At 40.3% G+C, this 13,365-nt stretch overlaps 1 protein-coding gene across 1 annotated transcript; it reads left to right on the top strand.

Moving 5' to 3' along the window:
• The first annotated feature begins 11,860 nt into the window (after positions 1 to 11,860).
• LOC134287562 (uncharacterized) lies at positions 11,861 to 13,078 on the top strand. Its single transcript, XM_062849582.1, has one exon. It carries the CDS (start codon positions 11,907 to 11,909, stop codon positions 12,933 to 12,935), a length of 1,029 nt encoding a protein of 342 aa, XP_062705566.1. The 5' UTR covers positions 11,861 to 11,906; the 3' UTR covers positions 12,936 to 13,078.
• Positions 13,079 to 13,365: the final 287 nt, after the last annotated feature.

Here is a 13,365-nt window from a genome sequence, read left to right as displayed (position 1 = left end):
TACGTTGAGCCGAAAAAAGATTAATATTGTCCAGTTTTGGAAAGCTTCGCCCCCCAACTACGTCACAAGTTGGCGCTTATGGTTGGTACTACATTCTTACTTCATCGGTTTTGATCTAGATCTGCCAAAATTGATCTTGATAAGTTTTATCTTTCGATATCATATTATTCAATATCACTTTGCCGAAGACTCCAACCCTCTAGGATGCATATCGAGAACACTAGAGCGTCGTATTGAAAGATAAAACTTATCTGGATCAGTTTTAGCAGATCTAGATCAAATCCGAAGACGTAAGAATGTAGTACCAACCAATGCAAACCATTTTGTCGAAGACTTCAACCGTCTGGGATGCATATCGAGAACACTAGAGCGTCGTATCGAAAGATAAAACTTATCAAGACCTGTTTTAGCAGATCTAGATCAAAACCGAAGACATTAAAATGTAGTACCAACGAATCCAAAGCACTTCGTCGAAGACTACAACCCTCTGGGATGCATACAAAGAGCACTAGAGCGTCATATTGAAAGATAGAACTTATCTAGATCAATTTCAGCAGATCTAGATCAAGACCAAAGACATAAAAATGTGGTACCAATCAATCCAAAGCACTTTGCCGAAGACTCTAACCCTCTGGGATGCTTATCGAGAACACTAGAGCGTCGTATCGAAAGATAAAACTTATCTAGATCAGTTTCAGCAGATCTAGATCAAAGCCGAAGACGTAAGAATGTAGTACCAACAAATCCAAAGCACTCTGTCGAAGATTCCAAACCTCTAGGATGTATTTAAAGAACACTAGAGCATTATCTTGGAAGACAAAACTTATCTAGATCAGTTTCAGCAGATCTAGATCAAAACCGAAGACGTTAAAATGTAGTAAAAACCAATTCAAAACCCTTTGTCGAAGACTCCTACCCTGTAGGATGTTTACCGAAATCACTAGAGCGTCGTATTGAAAGCGAAAACTTATCTAGATCAGTTTCAGCAGATCTAGATCAAAACCGAAGACATAAAAATGTAGCACCAATCAATCTAGACAAATTTGCTAAAGACCCTAACCCTCTTGGATGCTTGGCAAGAGCACTAGAGCGCTTGTTCGTCGAGAGCCGCAATTGATCGTAGCTAGGGATGTTCAAGTAGTTGCGAACATTTTGTATTACCTCTACAATATGCCTTATTATCAGAAATCACGTTTTGCAGTCATTTTAAGTTGTCATGGCCTTGATCAGACTTGAATTTTTCATGCAAACAAAAAAATATCATTTTTTTAAAAAAAACTTCCTTACTCACACTCTTCTGGAGGAAAAATTAGCACCCCTAAAAATCATGAATTTTGTATAAAATAGAAGTAGAATAGTTGGGTAAAAGATCCCTGAAAGAAAATTGAAAATCGGTTCACAGGCGGCTGAGAACAAGATGCTCAAACTTTTAGTTCCCACTTTTTTCTGATCACGGTATTCCGCGTAAAGTTTTTTATCACGGTATTCGGAGTGTTAATAATAAATGCTGAGACTGATGTGAAAAACCAAGTTTCCTGTTTTGAGTTAGAAAATCTCTTGGAGGATATTTAGGGTTTTTATATAAACGTTCAGCATCATGCGGATCATGTTTTTTAAAGCAGTAAATTATAGTAGATTTCCCGCAATAAACCTGGAGGGTTAATGTCACTGCATCCTGGAGGATTATTGTAACTGTAATCCTTCCCCATCCCGTGCTGTAACAGGGATGGTCTGGCCAGGACTGCTCTTGACTATTGTCTTAGAGTCAAAGATTAGTCTCAAATATCTTTGCATTGGCAACGGGCGGGAAGGAAGTATGGTTTTTATCTAATTTCCATCTAACTAAGCACCGACCAATAATGATCGAGTTTACCCAAGTAACCACGGTGCTGAAGCCTTATTGCATGCAGATATACGGTGTACTTAGAGCAATAATTACTTTACATGTAAACTTAAAGTTGATTTAAAGTGGAAATGGGCAATTATGCGACTGCTTCAAGATTATACCAGTATAATCCTAATTTGATATTATAATTGCCCACTTCCACTTGAAATCAACCTTAAGTTTGCATGTAAAGTAATGATTGTACTAAATACACCGTATATCTGCATGCAATAAGGCTTTAGCACTGTGGTTACTTGGGTATTAGCTTGAGTAATTGTCCCTTGAATTTTTTTTTTCGTCTAATCAACGTCTAATTCTGGCAAAACCTAAATTCAATTTCGGCACATTCTGGTACATAGGATGGCCAAAAATTATCATTTTTAACCGGAGGTGTTTATTCGAAAAGTCGGTCAAATTCTTCGCAATCCAAATCAAATCATGCGTTCAAAGTAACATGCAACAGTAACAAAGCCACACCTCGAATTTTCAAGAGCACAAATCTGAAGAACCGAATAATGGTTTTCGCTGAAAAGTTGATCGTTTGGTCACCACCAGCGGGTAACCAATCGATTAACTTTTCAGCGCAAACCGACATTCGGTTAATCAGATTTGTGCTCTTGAAAATTCGTGGTGTGGCCTCGTTAAACCTAACACCCTGTATATTCACCTTAATTTTACCCGCCAGATAATAATAGGTACGGCATCACAGTGCAACGAAGAAATATTTCTGTGTTGTGATGAAATACGATGTTGCGTATGCAGAAAATCCACGCACACAATTGCTTGCATCCTGCCTAAGCGAAGACAACTTGTTGTCTACATTTTACTGATGGGAAAAAAGTTATGTATTTGATTAATTCAGCAGCTTTTGTCACATTCTGCATCATTGAAATATAACTTTGAAGTGCCACAGTGCTTTTGAGGGGTAAGCATTCAAGGTTGGATCAACGAGTGAATCTGGCGAAGTGAAAATTTGAAGGTGATAAGAACAATTCGGCTAGTTGCAGCTGCAGCATGCTGCTTTGGTGCGTTTGGCTTCGTCGTACGTAAACTTTGAATTTTTCGCGTTATTATTCGATTTCAAGAGCCGGCTATTGATAGTCTACATCTTTTTACTTCCATCTGATGAGCCATTGGCAAAGGTAAATTGAAATATCTGTATTTATTGGCTATTTTCCGTCTGATATGACGGGAATTAGCGCATATGATGGAGTATACAGATGGTTTGGGACTGCACCTACCACGAACTAGTGTGACTTACGTTGTGCTAATGCTAGAATATTACTGAGAATGTGAAGCATTGCATGTATCATGCATGGGATGTAATGCTGAGAAAAATAATGGAAGATGAAAAAATCCAATATACAGCGTTAACAATTGTCGCAAAAAATAATGTTACATTCTTCAACGTAGTATCCTTGGTCCATTGCATCGGAATTTCTTGAATGGAAATTGTTTAGCGTTGTTTTTTTTCTGTATTTCTCCCATCTCGGCGAAATCGCAACCACTTTGTTGCCTTTTCGTTCTGATTCAACGTAAAACGGACTGCAAAAAACACTCAGCCAGCCAACATATGAAACCCATGACAACTTGCTTCCCATTCATAAAACATAAAACTCCAAAAGCAAACGAAACAAAACATGAGAATAAAAAACCTGCCTTGGATAAACGTTTCCCCAGTTGGTTGTGACTGGGTGCAGATCTTACTGGACCCGGTCCCACTGCTACCGGTTTCGCTCGCACATACCACATACGCGACGAAATGCACCACCGCCGCGTCGCCGGCCGTTTGGCAGCCAGGAAAATGCCACCGACCCTTGAACGACCTCTCTCGCTGCTGGAGCTGGAGGAGATGTCCCCAAACCGATAAAATGTTGCTCCCCGTCCGTTCCTCGTCAGAACACCTCTCCGGACGAACGGTGGACAATGGGTGCCACACTGCTGATCCGATCCCGATGATGGTGCTGGCGGTGCTGGATTTCGTTTTCCCGTTGTTGTATACTTTCCTTGTTTTAATGTGCCTTCTATTGCTGAGCTCAATTGTTCTTCAATCGAACATGTATCATTAGACAAGGGTTTGTGAACCTGCTTGGAATGGGTAATCCATGGATTCCATATGTGCTGTAAATCATTCGTTGGTGTTCCGTTGTTGGAACAAACAATTCATAAAAACCTATTAAACTTGAACGTTGTACAAAAATAACTTCCACTAAACCATGTGTCCTCTCGAAGAAGAGGACAATTCTTGTTCAGCGTTCTTACCACTCGGAGAACTTTTACACCTGAGATCATATTTTGTATTGAATTTAATTCCCAGCAGAAAGAACAACTGTCCAGCACGTGCTTCGTAGCAAACCCGTGCCGTATAAGTCGCAAAACAGCTAACTTGCCTGGACTGGACTGCCTTTGGTTTCAGTGTAACCAGCAAATAAACGATGACAGGTTTTCCGATTATTGGATGCTGCTTCTGGTTGATTTATTCGATGTTTTGTAAAATATACATTTATTTATCGCGATAAGAATTCGTCACACTCTGAAAGACCGGTTGAGCCGGTTGTCTGGGAGTCTTGGATTGCGCGTTTCTTGCTCATAGAATAATAGTTGAAGAATGATGTTTCTGGGATTTGAAGGTAAAGACGTAAAAACTTAAAGCATTTGAGGGCAAAGTACGTATAATTGACAAATTGAAAGATACATTTGTGAAAAGTTACCACTTGTATTGGTGGGATTCAAACCCACGAATCCGTATCGCTAGTCCGGCGCTTTAACCAACTACGTCATAAAACAAGTTACGATTCTGCGAAATACAAACTCAAACTGGAAGCTCCATCAAGTTAAAGAGCCAACAATAAATTGAACTCAATACGTTACACAAAGAAGTCAAACATATATGTGAACATTTATATACAGGGGGTGGTCAAAATGTTTGGGATAGGCAACTTTTTTTCTCCCACAAAAAAGTTCAGCATGCTGTAACTTTTCATAGAGTGCATCAAACAATCTCAAATTTTGACTGTTTAGCAACCTGTTATATGTGCATCATTGGTACAAATTTGGGCTCGATTGAATATTTTTTCGCGAAATTAGAACCGTTCGGGTAAAACACTATTTTTTAGACAACTCATTTTTGAGCTGTCATATCTCGGAAACCAGTGAACCGAATTGAATGAATTTTTTAACGTTTATCAACAATATATTGATACTTAATACAACGTCATAAAATGTAATATTTTCTCACGGCGAATTAAGTTATACCGGGTTGAAACTTTTACTCATACAGAGGAAAATAAGTCTAATTTACAAAATCACACAAAAATTACTAAATGTGTTCTTCCTTTATTCTAAATAGGCTTCACTATATCTGATTAAAGATAACTTGAGAACAGAAGTGGAAAATCTTTGGATATCAACACTATAATTTATTGACATTGACTTAAAAAAAAAACATTTTCTCGAGAAAAATCCAAAAAGAGTCAATCCATGATAACTTTTTTCAACATTCAAAAAGTATTTATGTTTTAATATTTTGTGAAGCATTTGTATATTGTTAGTGTACGTTCAAAATTTCATTCAATTCGGTTCACTGGTTTCCGAGATATGACAGCTCAAAAATGAGATGTCTAAAAAATAGTGTTTTACTCGAACGGTTCTAACTTTGCGAAAGATTAATCAATCGAGCCCAAATTTGTACCAATGATGCACATATAATAGGTTAACAAACAGTCAAAATTTGAGATTTTTTGATGCACTCTATGAAAAGTTATAGCATGTTGAACTTTTTTGTGAGAGAAAAAAAGTTGCCTATCCCAAACATTTTGGCCATCCCCTGTATCATTAAGTTTTTTACAGGTTCCCAACATATTTACCTTGCACTGTCTGCCAAGTCCGTGCCCAAGGGAGGGGTTAAACCCCTCCCGTGGCCATATTTCATATACTATGCACTCCTTCGCCTTTTACAGAAAATGCCCAAAACCCCTTCTTTTGCGCCTTTTCTGTGCACGGACCTGCTATCCGCCATAAGTGTGATCCGTCAGTAGGGTGAGTGGTGGTCAGTCAGTGGAGAAGGAAGGATTTAATGGAATAATTCTCCAGAGAAATTTGAACAGTGACTAAATGAGTTTTCATAAAGTTTCAAGAAGGAGTTTCAAGAAAGCTTGATGAAGGCCAAATCGTGCGATGGAGCACAACTCGATTTTCAGTGACGGTTTAAGCTCCAAAGACATTTAAAGTGTTGGATGAGGAAAAAGGGGTTTTCAGAAAATTTTAAGGGAGTGTTATATAAAGATGGAGATATGGAAGAATTGAAAGGAGTTTAAGGATAGGTCAGAGGAGGATTTTCGAGGAGTTTAGTGATGGTCAAGAAGTCCAATGACAACCTTAGTAAGAAAATTCAGAAAAGTTTTAGGGAGTGTCCTAGTAGAAATTGTGGGAGGGCAAAGGAGTTTTCAGTCGTCGGTCAAAGGATTTTTCGGAATGCTTCAAAAGAATGTTAAGATAGGTGCAAGGGGCACCCTGACCATGAGTCCTTCTTTCGCCTTTCAATGTTGAACACTTTGAACATTTGAAGGCTATTTTTTCTTTCAAGCCCAACTTTTGCAAAAAAAAAACGTCTTCACAGTATTAAAATTAGAAATGCGATTCACTGAAAATACTTTCATGGTAGTCATTGTTTTGATTTATAGTAAAAAACTGATTATGTATTGCCGTAAACTGATGATGATTGGGGCTTTAACACATACATACGAACAGTAACTTTCCTCTCCACTACAACTCCTGCTCCCTTTTTTGACTTTTTTCAAAACTTCCTGAGCCCTTCTTTCGGCTCCGTATAAACATCTTTAAGACTACCTTTTGTCCATCTTCAAACCGGGTTGCACGTTTTCGCTCTCCTTACGCCTTTTGAGGTCATTTATTTCCTCTCAGCCATTGTGCAACTCCGATTGCCGTGAAATTTGATGGGTTTGTAGTTCATCAAAAATAATTAGACCAGTATTTTTTTTATTTCGATTAGGGTGTCCAATTTTCAGATTGGGTGGTTCAAAAAATCAAAGTTTTTCAAAACCATCAGTTTTCTAAAAATCATAACTTAAACCAGTTGACCTATTTTAAACTTCTTTTTATTGTTTCAAAGCTACTGAATTCTACTTTTCAGGAAAAACACGCTGAGAGGAACAAGCTGTGTTTTAGTGCAAAAAATGCAAATAAATTAGTTTTTTTCACATTTTGATGGTCTTTGAAACAAAGAAATACTCTGGTTCTTATTTTTTTTTTCATAAAATTCAGGTAATTTGGCACTCTATATTTAAAAAATCATATCTCAAAAACTAAAAAACACATACATCACTGATTTTTTGGATAAACATATGAAACCAGGGTGCCCCTTTGGTCCCGAGGCAATAAAAACGTGATGAAACTGATTTATTTGCGCCCAAACACAGTTTGTTCCTCTCAGGGTGTTTTTCTTGAAAAATAAAATCAAACTGCTATAAAAAAAAAAGAAATTCGGACAATCGGTTCAAAAGTTATGATTTTCAGAAAACCGTTTATTTTCAAAAACCTTGTTATTTTGACCACTCTATCTGGACATTTGTCACCCTAATAACGAAATAAAAAAAAACGTGGGTCTAATTATTTTTGATGAACTACAAACCTACCAACTTTCACGACAACCGGAGTTGCAGTAACATCGATTTTCTATGGAATGGATGCTCTATTTTATAGCATTTAAAGACTTTTATTATTTCTTATTTTAAGTTCGAGTTGGTTGCACAAGATGTCAACAAACCTGACCAGGTACGTAGGAACAGATTCACATTTATCGTCTAACTTATTACTCGGTGATATGGCCGAGAGGTACGGTCCACCCACGCCTCTCAATCAGCGGACTAGTGTTCAAATCCAGTTAAATATTTGACTTTCATATGTTTTATCGGTCAATTCGGTTCTTGCGATTGCTAGCGCGACTTTATTTGTTATAGAAGACGCACGGTGTCAAAATTTCGATTATTATCGAACTTTCATGTACATCGGATTTTTCTTCAGGGAATGTAAGAATTTCGGCTATAATGTATAAATGCAAAATTTGAAAATATTCTATCGGGGAAAATTTGAGTTAGATGAGTTTTTGGGTCTTTTCCATACTAAAAATCAATAATTACTATTTTAGCCCAAAAAACGTCCCATACAAAATGTATGGAAAAAATTTCGCCGATGAAATATTTTCTAGTTTTCCGATTATGAATATATAGCCCATTTTCGAAGAAAAATCCGAGGTACATGAATGTTCGATAATAATCGAAATTTTGACACCGTGAGACGTAAATTTACAATTTACAATTTACAATTTACTTAAATTTACACGAATTTTTCTAAGGGTGTATGCTTACTGAAACTCCTAGGGAAGTGGAACCATCTCGGCAGGGGTCCTATTTTGGGCACTTTTCTGCTATAACTCAGCCAATTCTGAACCAATTTACACAATTTTTGGAACGCGATGAGATACGTATAGTATCTAGCCGTGTACAAAATTTCAAGTCAATTGGTTTGGAATTGACTGAGTTCTATCGAAGAGTGCCCAAAATACCGGCCGCTGCCCAAGTGGTTCGCTACCCTATGTGTTCCCCCATTAAAACTCCTTCAGTACACCTTTTCCACTCTTTTTAAAAATCGCTGACGGGAGCGGACCTGACGTGATGGTTAAAGTACGTGACTGTCACGCCGAGGACCTGGGATCGAAACCCACTCCCGACAAACTCGCAAAATGTGAGTTCTTCCTTCGGAAGGGAAGTGAAGCGTGGATTCCGAGATGAATTAGCCTAGGGCTAAAAATCTCGATAATACCTACCTTGATACCTTGTTGGCTACTAAGTTACTTTACTCCAACGCCGAACGTATAATAGAGCACCATCTTCGTCGGTCTTGGGCCGACTGGAACCTCCAGTTTCCCCGAACGTGTAGGGATCGTAGATCTTCTTCAACTACGTGCAGCCAGCGAGTTCGCGGCCGCCCACGAAGTCGCCTACCTCTACCGGGTTCTCTGCAGCATATTGTTTTCACTATTCTTTCTTCCGCCATTCGCACTACATGTGCAGCCCACTGAAGTCTGCCGTATTTTATACGTTTCACAATATTCGCATCCTAGTACACTTGGTAAAACTCGTGATTCATGCGTCTGCGCCACACTCCATTTTCTTGTTTCCCACCGAGAATTGTCCGCAGCACTTTGCGCTCAAAAACTCCAAAAGCTTTTCGGTCTACCTCCTTCAACGTCCACGCTTCGTGACTGTAGAGGGCAACCAGAAGAATCAGCGTCTTATACAGAGCGAATTTTGTTTGCGTTTGCAAGTTACGGGACCTAAGCTGGCTATGCAATCCGAATCAGGCCCTATTCGAAGCTACAATGCGCCTTTTCACGGGAAACGACATTGTCATATGTCACAAGTGTTCCAAGATAAACAAATTCTTCAACAACTTCAAACACATCCCAATCAATCACTACCTCAGCACTAACACCACTAGGCCTGCTTCTGTCTCTACCCGCTATTAACTCTACCATGTACTTCGTCTTGGTAAAGTTAATCGTCAAGCCTATCCTCACTATCTCTCTCTTCAGAGGAGCATAAGCTTCCTCCACGATCGGTGCCGATGAGATCAAAATCGTTCGCAAAACCGAGGAGCATGTGCGACCGTGTGATGATAGAGCCATTCCTCTGCACGCCTGACCTCCTAATCGCTCCTTCGAGTGCAATGTTGAACAATACATTTGAAACAGCATCCCCCTGCTTCAATCCATCCAAGGTCACGAACGACGTAGACACTTCGTCCGCGATCCGAATACTTGAGTTTGTTCCATTCAGCGTTGCGCATATCAGCCTAATTAGTTTCGCCGGATAACCATGTTCTGACATTATCTGCCAAATCCCTTTTCTTTTAACTGAATCGTACGCTGCTTTAAAATCAATAAACAGATGGTGCGTCTGCAAGTTATATTCCCGAAATTTATCTAGGATCATCCGCAGGATATTTGATCCGTCGTTGATCGGCGCTCACGAAAATCAGCCTGGTATTCGCCGACGAAGGATTCCTCAAGAGGTCGCAGTCTGTTGAACAGGACACGCGACAGTATCTTATACGCCGAATTTAAAAGGGTATCCCCCTGTAATTGGCACACTCCAGTCTGTGCCCTTTCTTGTAGATTGGGCATATGAGGCCATCCAACCAGCTGGTGAGCAATTCTTCATCCTCCCAAATCTTTATAATGATATGGTGGATTGATTGATGTAGCTGCTTGCTTCCGTGCTTAAGAAGTTCGACCGGGATTTCGTCCTTCCCAGCAACCTTGCTGTTTTTCAGCTTCTTAAGGGCCTTTTCAACATCATCCAGTGTCGGTGGTTCCACTGCTTGATCGTCATCCATTATGTTAATCCTGTTCCTGGGTGCTCCTCCCCATACTCCCCATAAGCTGTTGACAGCTCCAGATCCGTTGGTCTCTCCTATCCTCTCGTCTAGCTTGTGATGGTACTGTGCAGCAACCCCTTCGGCTGACAAGCGCTGAATATTGTAACGCATCGTACTGTTGTTTCTTGAACTTGTGACGCTGGATAATCGTGCCCGAATTTTTGCGGCTACAAGATAATTATCCGAGCCAATGTTCGGGCCTCTGTAAGACCTCACATCTATGACGTCCGAAAAATGTCGCCCGTCGACCAGCACGTGGTCTATCTGGGAGCAAAGGTCACCACTCAGGTGTCGCCAGGTGTGTTTTCGGATATTCTTACGTGCGAAGTAGGTACTGCTGATTGTCATCCCTTTAGCAGCAGTGGATGTCACAAGACGCAGACCATTATCGTTGGTAACAGAATGAAGGCTTTCCGTTCCAATGTCAGGCCGAAAGAAACTTTCTATGCCGATCTGCGCATTCCCATCTCCAATGAGTAGGCCTTATCAAGGCTCTCATAGAACTCATCCTTCATGTCATCGGGTTTGTCGTTCGTTTGCGCATAGATGCTGATCAGGCTGTAGTTGAAGAATTTGCCCTTCATCCTCAACACACAAATTCGGTCGCTGGATGGCAGAACAGACGATGTTTGAGCCGCACCTCCTTGGTGAACAGACGCTCGGGACGTACCTCCTCAATCTAGCTGAAGTCAGAAGGCAACAGTGCCCAGACTGCACTACCAGCTAAGCCCTCAACTCTTAGCTGGCGGTCTTTGTCATCGTTTGACCCGTGGAAGCATGAGGTAGGAACTTGTGAGGAACAGAGCTATGTTGGACGCTCTTTTTATCGACTCACCGTTTTGCAGCCCAAAAAAAAAATCTTGTTAATACAGATAAAAAAGTCGCTGAGTTCTACCCTCTTTTATCATTTTAGACCGCATTATGTAGAAGATTACTTTAGTTACTGCCTTGTAAATCTCTTGAGCCTTCTTTGTCACCCTGTTTGTTATATCTGCATAAGACCTCATTTTCAGCCCCCTCCAAGACTCTCCTTTACCCTCTCCCTCTTAAATCCGATAGTGACCCCTTCCATAGCCCAGTCAACACACGATCGCATATGCTGTCGAATAGGTTGCTAAAGTGGAGGCGATTTGAGCACACTTTTGGACGCGGTTAAATGGAAGCATGTACGCATATATCCCCCACTTTAGTATCCTATTCTACATCTATTCTACATTCTGTGACTTCATGTTGGCTGGGCAGTCCTTATAGCCGAAGTGGTAGACGTGTGGTTACTCAACAAGACCATGCTGGTATATTCGAGCATAATCGTATGCAACATGGTAAAACGTTAGATGCAGGCTCTTGCAAGTTGAGACGTAATTTAAAAATTAAATGAAGTAAACTAGATCTCTCTTTACCTATCCTTAAACTCTCTGAGACTTTTAAATCTTCTTCTGATTTCCTCTTACCCCACTGTCATGTGATCTAGGTCAATGTTTCCTAATTGTTCTTATTCATCTTCCAATGTCTTTCCAGGTATTTTTCCAGAAAAAAAAGCATCCGTTACAGGATATCATTTTGAATGAACAAATTTGAAGGTACATTTGGTCCATTACTACTTTGTTCAGTTGACAAACGTTCTTCGTGCGCGACACAAGTGCTTTTCGTACAGCTCTACGTCTTTCAATTTGTCCGTTGTTCCTGTTGTGTTGGAATTTGCAGCCATTGCAGGATGTCTACGCACAGGAAAAACACACTCGTTGTTGACTTTAGTGTCCTGCCACGACGACCCAAACTAGACCAGATTGAGGAATTCCTCAAGGACGACATTAAAATCGACCTGGCCGACGTCAAGAACATCCAAATACACAATATCAAAAACTGTGTGTATATTGAGATGACTGACGCTGGCGTTGCACCACGACTACAAAAGCAACATCACCTCAAACATTACTACATCCACGAAGGAAAAAAGTACTACATCCCAGTCTACGTAGATGGCCCCACGACCACCGTCAAGATCCACGACCTTTCACCGCAAATGTCGAACGACATCATCGTGCGCCACATGCAGCAGTACGGTAGAGTTATATCCATTGAAAATGATGTGTGGAAAAATTTCTTCCCTGGGATTCTAAACGGCGTCAGAATTGTTCGAATGAGACTGGAGAAGACGCTACCGTCTCGCATTGTGGTTAACGGAGAAAGCACATACGTAACGTACCCAAAAATAAACGCACAATCATCAAGCAAGCCAACACTACTATCAAGCTCTGCTGAAGAGCAAAACCGCATTGGTGATAAACAATGCAAAATTGTTGATCACCCATCGATTGCGACTCGCACCGACACAAGTGACGATGACAACGACGACGACGGCGGCGGCGATGAAGGTGATGATAATAGAAACAACGATACCGATGAGCGCGAAACTGAAACCGTTGAAACTGAAGGGGAGCCGGAGACTGCGAAGAGACGGTTGTCAACTGAAACGGAAAATGGAAGAAGAGAAGAGAGCGTAGCAAAACGATCATGCAACGAGGAAGCACAGAAAGCTGAATTGGGATGGACGGTTTATCAAACTAGATCGAAGAAGAAACAAGTCATGTAAATTAAATAATATTGTATTGTTTTGATGCATTTTATCGACACGAATGCACCATAACGGTGTAAAGTGTCGTAAATAAATAAAACAACAACAACAACTACTTTGTTATCGGTGTTGCATTAAGAATTAGTACTGCTTGTTTCTTTTTTTTTTTAATTGCTACTGGACTTTTATAAAGATCTCTTGAAAAACGCGCGGATCTGGTGTGGTGGTAAAAGCACACTGCGGACCTGGGATCGAATCCCGCTTCCAACATACTCACAAAATGTGCATTCTGCGGAAGAGAATTATTATTATTATTACTTTATTATGGAGATTTTCAGCCCTTGGCTGGTTAATCTCTTAGCGGAAGGGAATTTCAGACGTGGGTCCCGAGATGAACTAGCCCCGGGCTAAAAATATCGTTGTTAAAGTAAAAAATAAAAACTTCGGT

Source organism: Aedes albopictus, chromosome 1 (genome assembly GCF_035046485.1).
Source record: "Aedes albopictus strain Foshan chromosome 1, AalbF5, whole genome shotgun sequence".
Lineage (NCBI taxonomy): Eukaryota > Metazoa > Arthropoda > Insecta > Diptera > Culicidae > Aedes > Aedes albopictus.
Note: the sequence above shows the minus strand (reverse complement) of the source record. Positions and strands in the feature narration are given on the sequence as shown.